This window comes from Vigna unguiculata, chromosome 10 (genome assembly GCF_004118075.2).
Source record: "Vigna unguiculata cultivar IT97K-499-35 chromosome 10, ASM411807v1, whole genome shotgun sequence".
Classification (NCBI taxonomy): domain Eukaryota; kingdom Viridiplantae; phylum Streptophyta; class Magnoliopsida; order Fabales; family Fabaceae; genus Vigna; species Vigna unguiculata.
Window position 1 is genome coordinate 40,087,924 of NC_040288.1, and position 22,567 is coordinate 40,110,490.

At 28.1% G+C, this 22,567-nt stretch overlaps 2 protein-coding genes and 2 long non-coding RNA genes across 5 annotated transcripts; 2 read left to right on the forward strand and 2 right to left on the reverse strand.

Annotated features, from left to right (window-relative positions):
* Positions 1-1,952: 1,952 nt before the first annotated feature.
* Positions 1,953-3,551, forward strand: LOC114166022 (pollen-specific leucine-rich repeat extensin-like protein 1). Its single transcript, XM_028050674.1, has 2 exons — positions 1,953-2,290; positions 3,003-3,551. The coding sequence occupies exons 1-2, from the start codon at positions 2,045-2,047 to the stop codon at positions 3,213-3,215; spliced, it is 459 nt and encodes a 152-aa protein (XP_027906475.1). The 5' UTR covers positions 1,953-2,044; the 3' UTR covers positions 3,216-3,551.
* Positions 3,552-5,200: 1,649 nt separating this feature from the next.
* LOC114167451 lies at positions 5,201-7,340 on the reverse strand. The gene is made up of 4 exons (XR_003600227.1): positions 7,180-7,340; positions 6,990-7,045; positions 5,650-5,691; positions 5,201-5,554 (listed from the first exon to the last, which is right to left on the reverse strand). It is a non-coding gene; the product is annotated as an uncharacterized LOC114167451 (long non-coding RNA).
* A 2,425-nt stretch (positions 7,341-9,765) lies between these two features.
* On the reverse strand, positions 9,766-15,095 carry LOC114166118 (exosome complex component RRP43-like). 2 transcript variants are annotated; one of them, XM_028050789.1, is made up of 10 exons: positions 14,820-15,095; positions 13,752-14,046; positions 12,826-12,996; positions 12,672-12,721; positions 12,497-12,566; positions 12,306-12,411; positions 11,538-11,604; positions 10,841-10,916; positions 10,380-10,675; positions 9,766-9,960 (listed from the first exon to the last, which is right to left on the reverse strand). In XM_028050789.1, the coding sequence occupies exons 3-10, from the start codon at positions 12,983-12,985 to the stop codon at positions 9,880-9,882; spliced, it is 906 nt and encodes a 301-aa protein (XP_027906590.1). In that variant the 5' UTR covers positions 12,986-12,996; positions 13,752-14,046; positions 14,820-15,095; the 3' UTR covers positions 9,766-9,879. The 2 variants fall into 2 exon arrangements, with proteins under 2 accessions (XP_027906590.1, XP_027906589.1); XM_028050788.1 differs by lacking the exon at positions 13,752-14,046 and having other exon boundaries at positions 14,820-15,093.
* A 3,249-nt stretch (positions 15,096-18,344) lies between these two features.
* LOC114165674 lies at positions 18,345-18,935 on the forward strand. The gene is made up of 2 exons (XR_003599751.1): positions 18,345-18,509; positions 18,608-18,935. It is a non-coding gene; the product is annotated as an uncharacterized LOC114165674 (long non-coding RNA).
* Positions 18,936-22,567: the final 3,632 nt, after the last annotated feature.

The following is a 22,567-nucleotide window of genomic DNA, read 5'->3' on the forward strand; positions in this document are numbered from 1 at the left end:
CTTTAAATTTTATATATCTAATTTTGATGGGAATGAAACTCTTTATTTTAGCTATAATTTTAATTATTAGATTATACACTTACACTTAGGTTAAACATTATAGTTACAGCATAATTTTTTTTAATCAATAGTGAATGTGTTCAGACATTGTAATTTAATTATAACTTAATTTATGAGATCGACAAAAAATTTACCTCTTAAATAGTTAGCTTTAAAAGAAGTTGAATAAAGTTTATAAAACATTTTGAAAAAAACATTTTATAATAAGATGCCTATTAGATACAAAGAATAATAAATGAATCACAAAGTATCACAATTTGTTACTTAATCTTATGTTGTATATGCAAACCACTTTTGATTATCTTTTTATTTTTACCCCTTAGATAAACCACTTTTAACTTTCTAAAGTTTTATAAATTTGTTACTTACTTATGGCTTAATCTAAAAGTTGTCTATAGATATATTACACGAAAAACTCTAAATCGTTAGAACATGATCTACACACTTGTAAGAAAGATTATTCCATCTCTATGTATATAGTAAAGTAGACAATATATTAATATTGCATTAAGAAACTTTACACACACTTTTGCATGCAAAATAATAAGTTCACACTAAAAAGATTTTATCTACGAACAAAATTTATATGTAATATCTAAAATTTATATCTAATTAGATATTATTTACGGATTACATAGGAAAACAAATATACAGGTAAATTCGACTTTGGAAAATATACATTTAAAAAAAAATTATATATAACTTTACATACAAATTTTTTGATAAGTATTAGAATTTGTATGTAAATTACACATATATTATTTTGTATGTAATTTAAGAGATGTTCAAAATGGACTGAACGAACACGAGAAGGATTCGATAAAAGTTTTGTTATACTTTTGTTATACTTTTGAAAAAAGTTTAATTAAAATTAATATGTAAAATTTGTATGAAAGTTATATTTTTATTTATATACGAATTTTACAAGACGAGAGAATAACTTATTTATTATTATATATGAAAATAATTTGTAGATAATCAGACTTTTTATGTGGAATAAAACGTGTATGTAAAGCTTAATTTATATACAAATTTTAAATTTTAATCTGTAATTATAGAATTATCTATAGGTAATTTTGATTTTTTTTTAGTATCACTTGTAATGACTTAGACTTAGTAGTCATTTTTAAATGTGAATGTTTTTTTATATGTGTATAGTAAAAGAATGTTGGAACTTGAGTGCAGATAATTTGTTCTTCTGTCAACGCTTTACCATATAATTATCTTTTATTTAACTTTTTTTTTTAAATTTAATTTGGTATGTGTAAGATAACTTTTTTTTTTTGGAAATTCCTTCACAATACTCACACCAAATTAAACATACAATCTAAGAGAGCATCGATAAAGTTTGTGAAAATTTTTACTTAAAACATAGATAATGAAATTAGCCAGACGTTTTATACTTCTTAAGTTTTTCAATTTTCTTTTTTGTGTAGACATAATTACTTTATAAAATTAAAAATAATATTTTAATTTATTTTGTTGACAATATTTCATAAAAATACATGAATTTAAAGAATAATACAATTTTAATACAATTTATATTTTCTTAACCCAAAACGAGGGGACGGACACCTTTATCGTACCATCACTTCTCACCACACCATCTTGTCTAATTTTTTCAACCAAAACGTGAATAATAACTCAAATTTCTCTGCTTCTTTTTATTTATTTTTTTCATCCGTGGATCTAAAGAAAACAAAAGAGAAACACAAGTGTCATTCTTGCCGGAAAAAAAAAACTTAAAGTGATCCATTTTGTGTGATTAAAAACAAATAAATTAATATAATTTGGTGGAAGAAATTATAATAAATTATATATATTTTTCTTTATTAAATAGAAATTGGGGGAAAATAGAGAAAAATGTAAAATAGGTCGAGCCACGAAAACCGACTTAACGTTATTGAAAAGAGGAAATAGGAGGCGGAGAAAGAGAGAGAGAAAGAAGGGAAGGATTTGGATTAGGTGTTGCGCAGCCGCAGACATGGCCATGGCTTTGGTCAGCCTCAACACCCTTCTCACACCGCCTTCTTCTTCTTCTTCTTCTTCGGCTTCGTCTTCTTCATCGTTTTCTTCTCCTAAACCTTCTTCTTCTTCTTCTAACTTTGCATCACCTTTCATAGTTGGTTTTCGCTCTCTCACACCAGTTCCTCGCTTTCGGAGGCACCTCGTACGTATGGCTCCCGAAGAGGAAAAAATGACTCGCCGTTCACCTCTCGATTTCCCAATCGTAGGTTTTTTCTAACGATGTCAATTCTATTTTTTCTTTTATGTTTATTTTCAAAACAAAAAAAATCTGTTATCGGCTGCGAATTTGGATTAGGGCAGTGTATCTAGCGTTAACAGTGTAAACTTTCAATTCATGTACTCTGAAATCTGTATTGCTTCGATTCTTCCTTGGAGGATAAATTATATACTTCTAAGTGCAACTCCTTGCTTCTAATCGAACTCAATTAGTCTTGGTTCCGGATAGATGCGATGTTAGTTTCTCGAAAATTTTCAAAGTGCCAAATCATATCTTCGATTGAGAAGCTAATGGTTGAAATTGTTTTGCAAATAATGTCATGTGTGATAAAATTTGTATGTTGTGTACTTAAGAGATGGCAATCTTATATTTGTTGGTGAATTAGGGCTAATTTGGCAAGTGCCGCTATTTTCTGATGCATACCTTAAGTAAATGCTGTATATGATGTTTCACAGTAAGCGCCGCCTTTACACGTATATCTTCGAATGAAGATATATAGAGGGCATTAAGGACTTTGTCTAGGTAGTGAACAATTGTCACACTCCTCTTTCTGGAGTTTGTTTTGTGCCTTTTGAGAGTATATTCAGATTCGAGTAATGTTAGGTTTTGTAGGATTTTTAACCCTCTTTTTTTCTTTTTTTTTCTGAATTTGTGGGCACTTGATGCATATGGTGATAGTTTTGTAATATGCTGACAGGAGTGGGAGAGGCCTAAGCCTGGACGAAGACCAGATATATTCCCTCAGTTTAGTCCTATGAAGACACCTTTGCCGCCTCCAATGCCTGCAGATCCACCAGAAGAGGATGAAGAGGAGGAAGAAAAGAAAGAGGAAGAGGAAGAGCCTGAAAAGGAGGAGCCAGATAAGCCAGAAAAACCAGAAAAACCAGAGAAGCCAATCGGGTATATATAAATAACTAGTCATGATTTCTCCAGTTATTCTTGATATGTCAAAGCGGACTGCAGAATGCTCAAGTTAATGTAGGGTATTACATGAATGCCTATAGCATTAGATGTTTTAGCGTTCTTCAAGTATTTCTAGACGCCATGTGTCCTTATATGAGTTAGGTCATGCAAGTGCTTTCAACACCCAGAAATAAGAAACAACAATTTTGTGCTACGGATATATTTTTAGGCAGTATTTCCTTGATCCATTCTTTTGCACCTATACCATCATTTTGGTGGACTTGATTTTTTGTTTAAAGCAACTTTGGATTTGATCGAGTTATTCATCATGCATTGATTGGAAGATGGAGTTTTTTTTAAAGGAGATTTTAAGCTACCCTAGATGATAATCACATATTACATTATTTCCTTTGAGTGATTAGGTCATCTGGTTAATGATTAGCATTAATATCAAAGAGTTAATTAAATCGGTTGAGTGGTTAAATTGACGATTGGTGTAATGCATATTCGGTAAGAAAGCCTGCCAGATTTCACTTGGTGCAACCGTTGTTTTTGTGTTTCCAGATGAAACCTGGCTCTGGTTTTTTTGCAGGCGAATTCAGTTGTAAGCATAATATTTTTCTGAAATGGCGTGTGATGGAAATTTGAAAAATTGTTTGTGGCAAGAGTTATGGCAAAGTAACTCGCTAACAAGAGTTGGTTTCAGCTGTCTTTGTCTATCATCCACATTTTTATCTTTGTCAGTCTACTCTTCCATTTCTACCAACTAGGTCAGGTGTTTAGAACTTAACCACAACAATTAAAAAATAATAAGTGAAATCTGATTGAAAAATTGTTAATTAAAATTGAATGGATCGGTTTGATTTTTGTTTTCTTAAAACCGAATGGACCGAATGGTTCTTTTATAGTGACACTTCCGAATTGATAGCATGAATAAGTTAAAATCTATAATAATATATAAAGGGGATTTTTCTTTTTGTGTCCATTTTTCAAAATACCGATTTTACCCTTTAAATATAATAATTTATTAAATTTTTAAAAATTGACCATTATTTTTACAAACTTTTTATAAAATTAAATGTTTATGCTTCTTCTCTTTTTTTTTATTTATCAATGGTTATTCTTTTATTTATTCTGATATATTTTACTTTATTTTTAATAAATATAATTTTAATATATATATATATATATATATATATATATATGCTCTTGGCTACGCCATCTCTAGTCCCCAAATGAAACCCACTGTGCTCATACTTCAACTTGTTAATTATTTAAATAAATATATGAAAGGTATATGAAAGAAATTAGAGTATGTTTAATAAGTATGTAAAAAGTTTGTTGAGATTATTTAATATTTATACAACATATAATATAATTACAACTTTTTATTTTTTTCATTTGCTGTATTTATATTTTATTCTATTTTTTTTACTGATAGAAAAGAAAGCTACTAATGACAATATTTAATTATAATAAAGAATAAAATTAAACTATAAATCATAGTATAATATTGGACCATTCTGTTAAAAAGGTAAGAATAATTACCAAAAAAAACCATTACTACTGAGAGAAAAAAAAAACTAATAAATCATTGAAGAATAATACAAAATGAAAAACAAGATTTTATGTACATATTAAAAGTTTATTTCAAAAAATATATACTCAAACCGACACTAAACTACACATTAACGGTATAACCTGGTCAAAGAGTTGAATTTAATTTGTAAAACAATTTCTAATAACTTATCATTTACATAACTTTACGCCGACAATTCTTCAATTAATTCAGACAGTTCTATATCATTAAATATAAAAAGCATACGCATCATTAAATATATCTTTCAATATATTTTCCATTTTAACAAATTTTACGAACTATGCAAATGAAACTCGGCCTCATCTGCTTATCATGTGCTGAGCTAAGCAGTAGAAACCAAAGACCATTCGTTTATCTTTAAAATCAATAGTTGTTCGGTATAGTAGAATAAATAATTAAAAGTTGAATGCCATGCCATTATTATAACTCAAACAAGTATATGCCAAACCCACAACACTAAGAAATGGATGTAACAATCAGAACCCACGAAGACAATTAAGTTAGCCACCAACAAGTAATTTGTTGCAGCTTACATCAGACATACGTCAGTTCATACGGTACTAACATTAGCAATAAAGTAGGCCACAATAAGAGAGAAGTTCTTATGGTAGCAACTGTAATTACAGAGCTCAATATTGCATGCATGCAATAATTATAAAAACACCTTATTTCTTTCCACTTTTCTTGAGCCCAGAACCTCCAAAACTTCCCTTCTGTTGCGCCTTGGCTTTCAACTCCTTTAGCGCCTGTTCAGTGCAAGTAACAGGGTTACTAAGAAAAGGATGTTAAAAAGATCACAATAATGTAGTATGTACAACAGAGTTACAATTCAGTGTCTAACCTTCTCCTCTTCCTTTTTCTTCTGAATGTTGGCCATGTCAACCTACAAAATACAGACAAAATTTATGGCAAGATCATAACCAAATTCATCGACACAATCAACATGAATAAATCATATATTAAAATTATGGTACACAATCAGGTAGAACCGTTTGCCTAACGTAATTGAAGAAAATGATGATCTTGATGATATGCACGTTGAATTAGGTCACCAAGAAATTGGTAGAGTGGTTACAAAACAGAAATGAAAGCATTGCAAAAGGCAAATGATGCCTTCAGACTTCGTCAGGTCCTGTTTCTAAAGTCTAGAGTTCCAGATCATACATCTCTGATATTTACCATACCCCTTCGATTTAATTCTGTTACGCAGACCATACATGTTACTACTGTCTGTTGAACAGTTGTTTTAAAGAGCATTAATTCCTACATGCTCCTCGTACCCTTTCTAACATATAACTATTTATGTTTAACTGTCTGCCTAATATCATCAACATGCTCATAATACAAAAGACTTGAATCACATTACTTCAAACAGAAAGAAAGTGCAAAGGGAAAGTATAAAATTATATCTCTTTTTCGTCACAATCCTACAAAACATGTACTTCCTAGAGTGACCCAGTTGGTCAATTCTATTTGCTTCTGCAAAAGCAACAAGGAAACAATAAAACAAACGGGTAACGAGACAGAAAATGAAAGCACGGATGAAAACAAACCGCAGTGCATACAAGGAATAAGAGAGCAGAGTTACCACAAGCTAAAAACATGACAAATTACTGTTAGGCTTAATTATTTTTTATTAAGCTATAAATTTGGTATTTGATTTGACTTCCTATTGAAGATTTCCCCTATTGAGTAATTGATTTTTTGTTGTTGTCATCAACTTGGGTGCTTCGATCCAATTCCTCCAACTCACCAATCAACCCAGTCTTCAAGAGAGAAATAACAAGTTGACCACCGAAACGGAGAAAATTGGAGAGGAAATATGCGATATGATGGATAAATAGGACGAAAAGACATAATAATCGGTCCCGGTCGTGTAGTTGAGAGCAAGTTTATAATTTATAATTTTCTGATCATTCAATCGATTTCGAAACAGTTCAAGTAATAGTAATATATATAATAACAGAATTTGCATCAAACCTTTGAAAAAGTTGATTATGAAAACACCCAACAATCCAACCAAAGCATAAAGATAACAATCATCCGTTCTCTCTTCCTTAAACATATTAACAATCATCAAACCAACGTGCATCAACCTTAGAAAATCTAATCATTGATGACACCAAATTTAAAACATATATATATAAAAAAAAAATCTAAAAAATGGGTTGAATGAAATACCTCGTCGTAATCCTTCTTATCAGACTTGGGCTTCTTCAAAGGCTTAGCTTTTCCACCTTAACGAACAAAAGAAAGAAAAAAAAAATCGATCAGGTTAATATTTACCAACAGATCTGAATTTGAGGATTCAAATCAATGAAACCATCGAAATCAGGAATTTGAACGAAGGAAAAAAGACGAGGAATTATACCTTGCTTGGTCGACATGGTTGCGTTGCGGAGTTAGGGTTAGGTCTGGACACAAAAACGACAATGAAAAGGAACAAAACACGAAACTACGCGACCTTACCCTCGCCTCAACAATGATTCGTCGCCACATTGAATTGCTTATATAGGGTAATATATTATATATTATTAGGATAATCGCAACCGAATAAGCCACGGTTACTGTAATTTAAATCAATTTTTCTTGTTCTCTCGTTTTTTTGTATTTAGTTTTTAAAAATAGCATTCTAATTCCTATTTATAATTAATAGAGTAATATTTTTAACCGTATTTATTTAGTTTTATTATATCATATTTATTCAATCAAAATCATATTTAGTTTAAATTCAATAATGGCATATAGTGTATTACATTAAGACTTTACTCTTTTAAAGTGTGAAAAAGATAAAGGGAAAATTCATCAAAATAACAACAACTTTTAATTTTTCAATTAAAATTATAGAATGAAATAGAAATATGAATTACAAAAATCAATGTTCTAATCATGATTACTATAAGATTTTTTAAATATGTGTATACTTTTATTAATTTTGTATATCATTATTATTATAACTTATTATCTATCATCTCTCTTCAATCTAGTTAACATGATGTCTTTATAATTAGGAAGTAAATGCTTATGTTTCGTTTGGATGAATGGATAAGGAACATGAGAGAATTAAAAATTAAAAATAAAAATTAAGGTTTTTAAATTTAATACAAGAAAATAAGAAAGATGATAAATACGTGAAAGGTTTCTAATATTTTTTTTTAAATTACACTAATTTGAAACATATTTGAAAAACAAAATATGGGTATATGCGATTTTTTCAGTCATGAAACTAAGTTAACTGTTTTTCTTTAACGAGTCTCCTACGTATAAAATAGACGTAGAGATAAGTTTTTAATCAGTTTATTTATTTAAATCTAAAACTAATGTTGTAATGTATAAAGAGACTTGTATAATTAATTTGTAGAAAGAAACTGAATAAGCATACTTGTAATATATATTTTTAATTTTGATGATAAATAAGTTTATTTCGAAGATAATAAATGTATAATATGTCATTTATAAATAAAAAACTATCATAATTATACATCCACTTATTCAAAAAGTTACATTTTTAAAGTCTCTTATATTCTCTCTCCATTTCACAAACATAATATTTACATAACAAATTAAAATAAATATTCCCCTTCATTAAATAATTGAAAAAAAACTGTCAAATTTAAAATAAATAAATAAAGATCAATGAAGTTAGATTTTATCAATTTAATTTGTATGTTAAAATTTTATATAAAATAAAATAAAGTGTTAATATTTTTCATCAGGTTTGACAACTAAATAATATTTTTTTCGTATGACTTAATTTATAGTATGATAGAAATATTTAAAATATACGTAGATTTTATTAGTTCACAACCTATTTGTTAATAAAATAAATAGTGCAATATAAGAATATGAAAAAAAAAAGTAACTGTTATATATTCTTATCGATTTCCAACGTAATATAAAGTTAAATAAAAAAAAAATAGCATATACAAATATAACATAATCTAACTGTATTCCACAATTTTCTAATACACCTATAATAACGTATACATATTATCTTAATTTTGAATGAGAATTGAAAGTGGTCGATCCTCAAAGATTTAATTTAATTCTCTAATTAAAAATTTTGATCAAATTAAAAATTTGTTATATTTATTTAACATTTTAAATAGTTGACATTTAAAACTTCAAATAAATTTAATAAATTTAATTAAAATGATTAAATACATTTACTTTCAAACGAGACTAAAATTTCAAAAAAAATTAATTTAAATTTTTATTACATGTTAAAAGATTAAAAATATATTAATCATTATTTAAAAGTTAAAAGAACTTGATAAATAATTTAAAAACATAAGGGTAATATTTATAATAAGATTATTATGAAGGATGGTGACTTGAAGTCCTCTTGTTTCTTGTTGCACTTCTAAAATAAATAAAAATATTATTACGGGTATACTATTATTATTATTAAAAAAAAATGTTTGCGTTTAATTTGGATAAACTTTTAACTTTTGAGTGATAATATCATATTAGAAAATAAGTTCAAATCCAATATATTCTTACAAAACTATATGTGTGTCTATGTTTCTCCTATTGTAAAATTATACACTCGTTGTGAACTAATATTAGATTAGTTTATTTTTACTTGTAACTCTTAGAAATTTTGTTACTTGTATCAGTCTTATTCTATAAATTATATTTAGATTGTTTGTGGTTAAATTTGTTTAAGAGTTGTTTTCTACATAAAATAAAATTCAATAAATATTGTCTTCATGAAAATAATATTAGAATTGTATTTATTTTGTTTTATTCTATTGAAATATAGGTTAACTTTATAACGTAATACATCTTTTCCGTGTGAACTCGAATTTATTAAGTGAACTCAAATTTATTAAGTGATCCAATTTCAGATTCTATTATATATTGTTAAGTATGCAAACTTTAACATCCATAAATTCAATATTTAGAGATTTTACTAGATTTCTTGTTGGGTTTAGGTTGTGCAATTTGGATCGGATTTTTAACAATTAAATCGCAAAATCCATCAAACAAGTGTGATAATGCCGCAGTATCTAGAATGTACAAATTGATATAACATTCAGGTCAAAAAAATATGATTGCATAATTCTACTCAAACCTCCATAGCAGAATTTTCCTTGTCTAAGAGGCCTTTTAGTTCCTTTACTCTTTGCCGGGTTAACGCTACACAATCCTGAAAAAACAGTATCATTATTTCACATTTTGCGGTAAATAATTCATGTCAGAATACTAAGTTATGTTTTAGAGATTTTAATGTACACTAATTAAATTTCCACTATCAAACAATTGTCATAACTTAAAACTCAGACTAACACTATAGAATGAATGAATATTGAGGAAAAAATTGAATCACAAAACTCGGTAAAACTAAACAGTGAAAGATGGTCTTTGGAGAAATATTGAACCTCAATAAGACAAGCGAGTCTTGTCAGATGGACCTCCACATCTTGTATTCATTTAAATTTGAAAGACTGACTTGAAACTTCAGAGTAATTACTTTAATTTTTCAAAAATTGATCACTAATGCATTCATATCAATGCTATAAGTAGCATACTTTTTTAATATCCTAAAAAAATGAGTAAACTACTAACCTGGATAGCAGAAGTATAGGCAAGAACGGGCCCACCGGGCTTGTAAAGAGATATTAGCTGGCCAGATGTATCCAAAACTATTGTCAAATGGGTTTCCACAATGGATTCTTCTTCTGCAGTAGGATCTGCCAAGATGTAATTCTTGTGAAGTATGCATGTTAATGAGAAGGGAATGCTTCTTAATGTAAGCTTCCTCTTTTCCTTATTGACTGGTTCCTGTGCTTGGTTTTGTCCATCTTCATCAGACACAAGTACTATCTTGCCATCATCATTCATGGCAACAGCAGGAATTTGCACTGTCAACGCAGAAATTCATAGACAAATTCATATGAAAAGTCAATCTTCTTTTTGTTCCTAAATTGCATGGTGTACAGTTTTCAAATGTGCATATCCTATTATTATGAAAAGGGGTCTAACAGATGCATAATATGACAAAATTACAGTGAAGATGAACTACTTACAATGAGACAAAGCAGCAACAGCAGAAAGTAATGCAGCGTCAAAAAGAGCACCATCAGCATCCAAACAATAAATATCCTGCATGATTAAAAAAGCCATTATTCTGCCATTCAATCAATTGATAACACAATCAGAGCAAACAAAGACAGTGTTCGTCACCTAATGTGATGTATTACACATTCATTGTAATAGAGCTATTGACACGAAGAGCAATAAAACTGAAGCTTTATTGACCGATAGGAAATATCTCCCTCTACTAGTCAAAATCCATTGTAAAGAAGAGAGCAGCCGAGTAGGAATATAATGAATTCCGTGTATTGTGTACACACACAAGCATTCTTATTTATAATGAAGAAATACAATAACAAGGAACACAATCAATATCTAGTAATCGAAAATATTTGGTGTAAGAAATTTCCCAATCAAATTATATATCATATCTCCCTATTTAATTTAATCTAATCATATCTCAAACATAATCAACTCATGTCATTGACATAATCTTCCCAAATCTCTAACTCCAAGAGGCTACAACCAACTCTAATACCAATTGATAAACATCCAAACATTTAAATACTCCACTCAGCATCACATTTTATTCATTGTGGGACCTAGACACCCCCATAATACCCATGCTACTGTAACTTTCTGTGGTTGATATACAAAACCGGGTAACCGCAAATCAATATAAAAGCTTACGAGGTAAGTCATCCATGCAGCTTTTCCACTAACCAGAGACAATTCTTTCAAATCAATCATTCTAGAACTGCAGAATAAAAGTATAGGTTACTTATTATTTGACACATCAAATAAACAATACAAATTATTGATCACCATAATGGTTGACGTTATATATGTTTGGATGGAGGGGTTTTTGAGGGAAAGGGAGGGTAAAGTCTTCAATTTTTATTAGAAGGTTTCATGATAATCTATTATTCCAAAGAAAATTATATTAGAGAGTGTTCACTTCAAACTAAAAGTTTACCATTCCTTGCTTAGCCTAAAAAATCATGTCCTAAACATACAATGAAATGAGACAGCAGGTGGGGTAAACCATAGAAATGATGAATTGAGGAAATTGTGTCTGATCAACTAAAACTTCAACCACAATACTTTCACCTAAATGTTTATAAACTCTTGGGATCACATTCAACATTCAAAATCCATGTACTTTCCAATAAGAATATCTCCAAAGATGTATAAATGGGTAGGCACGATTCTTTCTGCAAATCCTCTTCCAGAAAGGGGACATCTGTAGTGGACATACTATAGGGAAAGGAGGGTGGAATAACTTTGGTAGAATTTAAAAAATAAACTACAAGCATTCCCTTTAATTCCTTCAGTTTCTTATGGTTCTTTTATTATTGTGGTGGATAAAATGCTAGTTGGAGTGACTTTGATAAATTACTTTCTTTCATCATCTGAAACAAATGAACCTAACAAAGTGACGAAAAAGATTAAACATGCCTTGAAATGGTATCAGACAATTGCTTTGACACCACTGGTGATGCTTCAGCAGGCCTGCCAGGCCTAACAATTGGAGAACAGATTGGAGGCATGAAGAAATCAACAGCTGAAATAACAGAATTAACACATTATTTTTTTTTTTTGTCATGTGACCAAAAGACTGAATAACTAACACAAGTGGCAATACCAACCTAGACAGCCCTCATCTGGTGACTCCAGGGAGGGTGTCATAACCTCCATTTTAATAGCAGTCAACATAGTCTGGGAAGAGATCAATTAGTAGATCATTCAATCCACCCCATAATAAAATCAATAACCCAGATTCACGGAAGATTTGATAAAAAAGACACAGGAAGAGTGACTAACAGTTGATCCAATCTTCACTAGAGCTGACCCATTAGCAGTGGAAACAGCACCTAATCAAATGAGTTAACCATCTGAGTTTTGCTTGAAGTGTGAATAATACAATATACCAAAGATTTTGAAGATTGTAAATTAGAAGAGAAAAAAAAAAACTAACCAAAAAAAATACTTGTTTCTCTGCTTTTTCCAAGTGGTCTACCATCAGGCCTTATTGATTCGGCAAGATGACGCTCAAAATAACGAAGTGGGAAAAGGCGTCTAAAGGCATCAACCTCCATCTCCGATGACAAGTCCTCAGAAGAATTTGGTAATCCCATCCCTTTTAAGTCTGTCAACATAAACAAAGCCAAGAGTGTAATAAAATTGAAAGAGTAACAGCTGCCAGAAATTGAAAAAAGGTATTAAGTTAAGTATCGAATATTGATACATTCTATTGATATTTCAATAGAGTATATTGATATTCCTATGAATTTCTGAATAGTATTTAAATCAACCATGTAGCTTTTAATCCTGAGATAAGTTTTTTCTTTCCTGTGATTGAGAAAAGAGAAACCACATGACATTATTTCTTCGCTCACTTTATAGATGAAAACGAAGATCGTATGTCTGAATAATTTATAATTTATGAAATGCAATATAAGAAAACTTGATAACTTATTTCATGTTACCAAACAAAATCCAAACCAAGATCTAAATGGTATGGCCGGTTCGATACCTGTTTAATGGGCATGCAATATTGCAGAACAACAACCGTGACAAGATACGATAATTAAGTTCTCTCACACATGATATGATAATTAAACTCTCCTATCACGATTTAAACTACCATGATAATAATACGATAATTAAAGTCTCCTATATACGATACAATTCACGATTTAACTACACGATTTAACTACAATGATAATAGAATAATTAAACTTTCCTATACACGATGGGATTCACGATTCAACTACCATAAGGACTTTTATGGGCACATTCTAGTCGGGGGACAACATTAACAATATTTTAAAAGGAGAACTAAATAGAATGCCATATTGGACCTACTACTAATAATAGAAGAACAGATAATTGATCACATACTATACGGTACGGGTGGCAAATTCAGCCCACCCCACTGCTGGCCCGCCAAATTCAGACCAGCAGGTCAGCCCACATGGAGAAAACGGATTGAAAACCCGCCAAATTCGGACCAGCGGATCAGCCCACATGGAGAAAACGGGTTGAAAAGCTAAGCCCGTCCCGAAACTGGGCGGATTGGCCTTCCAGCTTTCAATCTTTTTTTTGCAATGTATCTTCCAGTTTTGTATTTTTTGCCCAGTTTTGTTTGGCCCAGTTTGATTTTGCTGTTTTCGTGACCCAGTTTTTTTGTTTTTCCCTGCATCAATTCCTTAAAATAAAGTCTGCTAAAAGATTTTAATCCACTATTTTGAATTGAATCTCATGACCGAAAAACAAAACAAAACAAAAAAAGTCATACATCACATTTTATATATTTTCTGACTTGGGCTTAATCTAGAAAAAAAAATTGATATTCTCTCTCTAAAATTCAACCAAACATGTTTATATATTCATGTTTTCTACTTTTGTTGAAACATAAACAGACCCTAACATTCCGAATATAATTTCAAAGATTGAGTTACAACAGTCAATGAAGTAGGTTTCTAAGTTTCCAAGAATCAAATAGATTTTATGAATACATTGTGCTCTTGGATTGCAGCAATTGAACAAGCCACGACAAGAATCAGGGACCTGAAAGAAAAAAAAAAAAAAAACTATCGAACAAGCTAGCTCTCTCGTCTCATTTCATCTTTAAGCCATTTTTTATTTTAAGAGCCAAAATAACAACAATAGAAGCAAACCAGAGCAAGGCAAACAGAAACAGAATGCCAAACCAAAATCAGAAACAGAATAATGGATTTGTTCTCTATTGGTATTGATCCCGTAGAATCCAACCACTTCCATACACTTTTAGTTTCAAGAGATAAAAACGCCACCAACAATAGTTGACATGAAAAAACAGAACAGATATTTTCTGTTTTTGTTGAGTGAGTATTGATAAAATTTGCAGATAAAAAATAAAAAAACAAGACCAAGTCAAGGGAAAACAAACAATCTAGCCAAATGAAGTCAAAATCGAAAAAAACGAACCTGCTGTGCTATTCTGATTGACTTTGTCCTCTGCTCTGGTCTGAGAAGATGGGGTGGGTAGATTCTCCGCCGTTGCCGTTACCGTCGCCGGTCTGCAAGGTGGTGGGATTCGCCGCGATTCGTGTGCGCTTGCTCTCGTCTTGCCTCTCTATCAATACATGAGTTGACGCAGAAAAAGAACGAAAGTACTCTGTTGCAATCGAGATTGAGAGAGGGAGAGAGGGAGGGGAAATACATGGGCTTCAAAATTTTGGGCTGTGTGTACCAGCCGAAATAAACTAAGCCCAACATTTGAAATGAAAAATATTCAAAGATTATTTTGAGAATGGAACATCAGCAAAAGGCGGTATTTATAGAAAGAAAAAGAAAAGATGGACGGGTAAAATTAAAAGGTGGTGGAAAATTGGACGGTAATAATGTAATTAAATTTTAAAATTTCTGATATTTCTAACGGTAATACTCACCACCATAGTTACTCATCACCATAGTTATCTAACGATAAAATTTTAAGATTGTTTTAATCTTAACTTGAATTCACTTTTTAAAATAAAATAACGGTAAACATTTCACTTTTACACATTATATAAAACTTTATATGATATCTATATGATCAATTTTAAAATAATTATTTTTAAATTAATATTTAAAAATAATAATTAATTTTTAAAATATAAAAAATAAAATAATAATTAATCTTTTAAAAAATCAATTTTAATATTGTATGATTAATTTTTAAAATAATAATTAAAGATAAAACTAAAATAATAAAATATGTAAAAAAAGTATTTTATATATATATATATAATTGAAATCACCAATGACATGCAACTATTGAAAAAAAATTTGAGATTAAAACAATGAATATGAATATATAACTTGATGTTGAAGTCCTCAAAAGTATTTATTGATTATTATTGACATTCATTTATTCCATATAAGGGTTGAAAATATTTCTAAGAACTTGAATTGCTTTTGGTTTAATACATTAGTTTGCTTAAATTTCCCCCGGTTTGAAAGAATATCTTTTTTTTATTATTAATTTAAAATAAATTATGGCAAACAAAACAATAATTATTTTAAAGTCAAAAATGAACTTTGAAACTAAAAAATACTTAAGAATTGAGGAACTTTGCAACACTTAAATAAATGGAAAAAATTAACATATTAGATATATTTAAATAGAGTTCGTGATTATAACACGTGTATAATAAAACTTTTGTTCGTTTAGAGTTGAAGGTGTATCGAAGTTCTTTTCTATGTTTGTACATTTACCTTCATTTGTCACAGTATTTTTCACCCATTTCTCCAAATGCGATTTTCCCACTCAAGAAATTCTCTTTATATATCTATAGATAATAAAAATACTTATATCTTTTAATTTTTTATATTTTTTAAAATTTGTAATTCGAAAGTTATTTTTAAATTGGATAAATATCTTCTAAAATACTTATTTCAAAAGGCATAAAATATACATTTTAAATTGTAGGAATAAACAAAAATATTTTATCCGACCGAATCCAATAATTACAAAAGAAAGATAGATTAATTTAAGTTGGATCAGTGAATAAAATAATAATAATTATTTTAATAAATAAAAAATATATTAATAATTAATAATTCTTTTATTATTGATTATTATAGTGATTAATATTTTTTATTATTAATATTAATTTTAATGAAGTATTTTCTAATAATATATAAATATAAATATAATACAAATGCAAATGTTATTCTTTAGCAAAGGATTTTTGTATGGTGCATTGTTTAACTAAGTTAAAATATTAGGTAAGAAGATAAATAACAATTAAACTATTTTTTCTTTTTATTTTCTGTGATATTTAATTAGACTTTTTCTTACCATTAGAAAAATACCAATTATAATTATACTTTCTTAATTAATTCTCTCTCATGTATACTATTACTACTCTTTCTTTTACATTTTATCATTCCACATTCAATATTTAAAGACACATTAACCAAGCTATGACTTTTGACCCATTTTCGTAATAAAATATTTTATATTATTAGTTACAAAAAATTATAAGTACAACTTTTTTTAAATCATTATTGTAAAAAAATTAATAAATTTATTAAGTTATCATTTGAGACAATGTAGAGCTTGCTCTTACAATAAATTTTTGAATCACACAACACTTTATGATCAACTAATTATAATACAAAATCTCCTTAAATTTAATTTAAGTCACACAAACTATTTTTAGAAGACAATAACATACACATTTAATTTTTTCCAATTAATGTGTTGTAAAAGTGAGACAAACCCACGTTGGTAAAAACAGCATGTGATCGTAACCGTTTTCCATTGGCGCATAGATTTTAAATGCAGTGGGCGCTCATAGACAGTGGTTTAAATCCTCGACAAAAGCAAAACACAAAACAGAGAGTGTCTGTGTTAAATGTAAAACTAATTTTCTAACGCATAATTAATATATATTTAATTTTTAAAATCAATTAAAAATAATTAATTATTATTTTTACATCAAAGAATTAGTTCAACCGGAAATAAATTTTTCAACACATAACAAAACACACTCTTAAACAAATTTAATAACTAAAAACATATTTCACTTCCACTTAACATTGAACTTTATTGCTCAACGTGTTCATGTTCACTTAAATACCTAAATTTTACTTGTATCTATAATAAATTTAAACTTAAATTTCATTCATCGATTTCTAGCAAGATGTTTTATGAGATTTATTATATCGGGTCATGAATATCCATTTTTAAAGATTACTCCGTTAATAATTTTAATTTTATTTTTGTTTTATAGTTTTAAAGTAATTGTGTTAATATTATAATTTTTTTTTTGTTTTATAATCTAAAAATACAGTAAAAGTACAAGCACACACATGAGATAGAGGAAAACAAGTGGCTAATTGATGTATGGTCAACAGTTTTAAGCTTTGGCAGTATGCCAAAAAGACCTCTTTAAATTCCCATTTTCAATAAAAAATTCAAATACAGTTTATTGAAAGAATTTTTGTCTGAATCAGGGTCACATTCCAAATCAAAAAGTAGTTAAGATTTAAGTTCAGATTATTAAGCAAATTAATTATTTTTTTCTTCAATTGATCCACACAACTTGCAGGTATTCTCACCCTTCTGGATTATATTAGCTACTCAACAGTGTTGGTTTTTATTCTAATTTTTGTTCTAAATGACTCAAACAAAACATATTATCCATGTTTTTGTTTTTAGATTTCATGGCATAGTTTTGGTAATGTAGTAGCATTTTAATCTACACAGGAGAAATAATCACTTTTATATAACCAGAATTTATAAAATAGATAAGAAAATAAGGTTCAGAAGAAGACATAAAGATTAATGGAGGAGATGTTTTTGACCAATTAAAAAATACAGTGTGTTAAGAAATTCAAAAAGTGAACACTTTACCCACTGAATTCTGTTATTATAATATATAAAATATGAATATATTAAACAATAAAAAAAAATCTATATTTTTGTTTAGTAGAAGGGTTGGGTGTCGATGAACCCGATGTTGGAAGAAACAATGCCCAATAGTTGGTGGCGTTTGTTTCAACTGAGCCTGTTTTTTTCTCTGTATATATTACAACATCTCATCTCATCGCATCAAGCATTTGCAGTTTTCACAGTTTTTTTTTTTTTCTCCTTTCTGTTGCGAAAACAACAATAAAATTCACATGGTATTTGTTTTTTTGTTGTATGTTTTTATGATATAGACAACGTTAACGAACGTTGTGTTGTGGCAATGGTAACATGTGAGAATGTGGTTGTTTTGCAGATTGTGATGCCTCTGATGCTGTGTCCATGGTGGTCATTGGTGAAGCTGGGAACAGCACTGGTGTGTGAACCTTCGTCAACTTTGACAACGATTTTGTATCACGCCGAGTTGCTTCCCCGCAACCTTAACTTGGATCGATTAGTGCGACGTGAGTTTCTTCACCGAGAAAACCATTTCTTCCATTTTCTCACCACTGTGTTGAGGTGTGTCTGGTAGATACCATACCAACAATGAATGTGTCGGGTTCAGTATTAATGGAAGTGTTTGTAAGAGAAACTAAAAAAACAAAAATTAGTAAATTGTCTGGATGTAACGTAGAAATATTAAATATGTTTTTAATCTTTTTATTTTTAAGTATGGAATGGGTTTATCTTTAACATTTTAGTTTAATTTAATTTTAAATTTTAGAAATATGTAAATTTAATTTTTTTAACTAAATTTTATTAAATTTATTTGAAGTTTTAAATGTATTTTTATAATAATATTTGAGTTAATATTATAGTAATAATGTGTCAGACGGGATAAATAATTTAAATATTATCGTAAAATTTTAAAACATCAATTAATAAAATTTAGTCAAAAAAAACTAAATTACAGTAATAAAAAAAATTAAAATTAATTAATTTTAAATTTTCCTAAAACTTATAAAATTAGAATCATATTTAACTTGGATGAAAAACTTATTCTGGTATCATTAATCGGAAACTATTCTTTGACATGTCCAACTCTTATCTCTTCCACTAAGTTGATTCATCTTGGGAGAAGTAACGATGTTGAATTAAAGATCCAAGCTTGCATTGATTTCTGGGTTCTTGTTTTTCATTCTTCACGTGCATTGTGGATTTCGCCAAAGGAATATTCTTTTCTGTCAAAGTGACGAATTTTAATCAGTTTTTAGTACATTTTTACTATTGTTGGTTTAAACCATATATGTATTTTAAATTTCATATCATGTCAAGCAAATAGTAATTATATAAATTAAAAAAATTCTACAAGTTTAAAATAAATGTGCATTTAAAATTTTACGTCTATTGATACCTTATACTACTTACTTAGTATAATTAATTAAAAGCAAAACAATTAAAAATATCTTTTTGAATTGAATATTTTTTTCTTTATTACTCGTGAAAAAAATAAAGATAACGTGGAACTTACTATTTAATATGTTTAATTAAAAAGTAAAATAATTTAAAATGTATAAAGTATATTTAGTTTGAATTGAAATTTTTATTTGTTTATTACTCGTGAAAGATATGGGCATATTGTGACACTTATGTGTTTGTCCTTTTTGTCATACTCTTTTATTATGCTTTAAAATTTATTATTAATATTAGTTTTATTTTATACTATTTTAAATACAAATTTTTTATGTTTAAAAAATGGAAGAAGAAGCACGTCATATTTGTGGATCAGATTATAGAAAGAATACAACTTTATGAATCCCATTAACAGTCAACAGATATATATATATATATATATATATATATATATATATATATATATATATATATATATATATATATATATATATATATAAACAAGGGTAAATTAAAAACATAATCTTTATAGACCAAATGAAATAATCCTTATGCAATTGTTATAAATATAAAAAGTTGAGCTTTAATTTGGTGCAGAAAGAACAAGACTGCATTGGGCTCAATTATCACAATGACAAGCCTTTCAGTCCGGGCCATTACTTCCTGCACTCCCATATTTTCTTGAAACACCTCATATTTGTTAAAATATCAATCATATTTCATGTTTTATTACTACATGTATTATTTTATCAAATAAATTTTCAAATTTATAATTCGAAATATACTCATGAATCTAGAAATACATTCAAATTATATAATTCAAAATATATTACTTTTTAAAATGTATTTTAAATTATACAACTTAAAATGTATTTCTAAAGTTCATAATGAATTATCTAAAATATATTTCTATAATACATTTTGAATTGCACAATCAAAAACATATTATTTTTTGAAAGCCATTCTATATTGTATAAATTTGAAATATACTTCCAAATCCAAAAACAATTTAAGTTTTTATTAAACTTTCGTTATGGGTAAAACAACCATTTCAGCTCACTTATGGGAGTGGAGAAAGAAAACATGGAAGTGCAGAAAGCAGCTTGAATCCATTTTATAGAGGACTAAACTTTGAAAATAGTTGAAGTCCTTATCTTGTTTTATGCGCTGATCTAGAATATTATATGATTAAATATTTTTTTTTCCCTTAATTTTTAGTAAATTTTAAAATTAGTTTATTTTGAAATTTTTTATTAATTTAGTCCTTCATCTTTTAAAATACGTGAATTTAGTCATTTTAATAAGATTTTGTTAGGTTTATTTGATATTTTGACGTATTTTAGGATTGCATTTGAGTTGTTTATAATGTTTGACACGTTTTTCTTTAATGTTAAGTCAAATACTATCATAAAATACGTTTGAAATATCAAATAAACTTAAAAAAATTTGATTAAAATGACTAAATCCACCTATTTTGAAAGATGAAGGACTAAATTAGTACAAAATTTTAAAATGGACTAATTTCAAAATTCACTGAAAATTAAGGAACCAATAACATATTTAACCCAATATTATATGCTAAATGAGCACTTAAATGACTTTTTACCAAAAAAAAAAAAAACACAATCTTCCCAATAAAAAATAATTTACAATTAATTAAAAAAGTCTCTAACTAAGCATAAGTAAGTCACTGTGAATTATTAGATGTGGTCAAATATTTGTTGATAATTTTGAAAGCTCCTTACTCACCAAGGAGTTGACTAAGTTGACTGATAAAACATACTTGAGACCATTCAATCTTCTGTAACAATATTGACATTTGTTGCCAAACATTCACATTATAAATTAAAATCTATAATTTAAAAAAAGCCACAAAAATACTTGGCTTGGGTGTCTTTTTTTTTTACCTTACCTAAGATTGTGTTTAATTTTAGATTTTACTTGAGTTTACTTATAATAGACTTCAGCAAAATTTACTTTTAAGAGATTTATCATTTGTGAAATATATTTTCTTTATTTAAGAGATTTAACATCACCTGATTAAAATCTTGAAACTTAATATTTGTGAATTTTTATTTAATTTTTATTCAACTTTTTTATTTATATTCCCAAATTCTTAATGTTTATCACACTAAATAACATTAATTTAACAAAAATAACATTTTCAAGAAACTATACATTTTTAAGAATCTAATTTTTATCGAAAAATGTACATTATCTTAATTAAATCAGGTAATACGATAACAATCTTTAAGTAAAAATAACATAATACTCATTATTTCAAGAAATTTTACGTTAGTATTTTCAATAATATATATTTTTTCTCAATGCAACTAATTAACTATTAGAGTTCTCCTAATTTACTAATAAAAATGATTTTTTTACAAACTTTTTTTTAACAAAATTGACAAAATTACTAAACAGAATAATTTTTTTTATTTTCTTATGAAGTTATAGAAATAAAGTAATAAAATTTTAGGATTTTTATTTTACCAAGAATAGTTGTTTGTTAAAGTTGATCGTATAAAATTTTGTCAAAATATCATTTTTTTTTTACTAATTATCTAAAAAAATCGAGACGTTCTTTGATCTTTATAAACTCTAAAACATAACTTAAAATATTATCAATTAATATTCATTATATAATCAGTTTACCATTTTTAGCAGAAGTTGTTCCATTAAATGCTAGCACTCATTCATGTGACACACAATGAAAGCCATGATTTAACATGTTTACTCCAACAGAACCTCACAACAACGTACCCTCATATCATGCAAAAAAGTTTGCACGCTTTTGAGTTTTTTGCATCAGTTATGATCCTCATGTGTGACAAAAGCCTGAGTATTCTTGATCACCAAGCAAAGTGATCAAGTGAACATTAAAAAGGAATCTAATAAGCATAGAAATTTTAGAATAAAAACA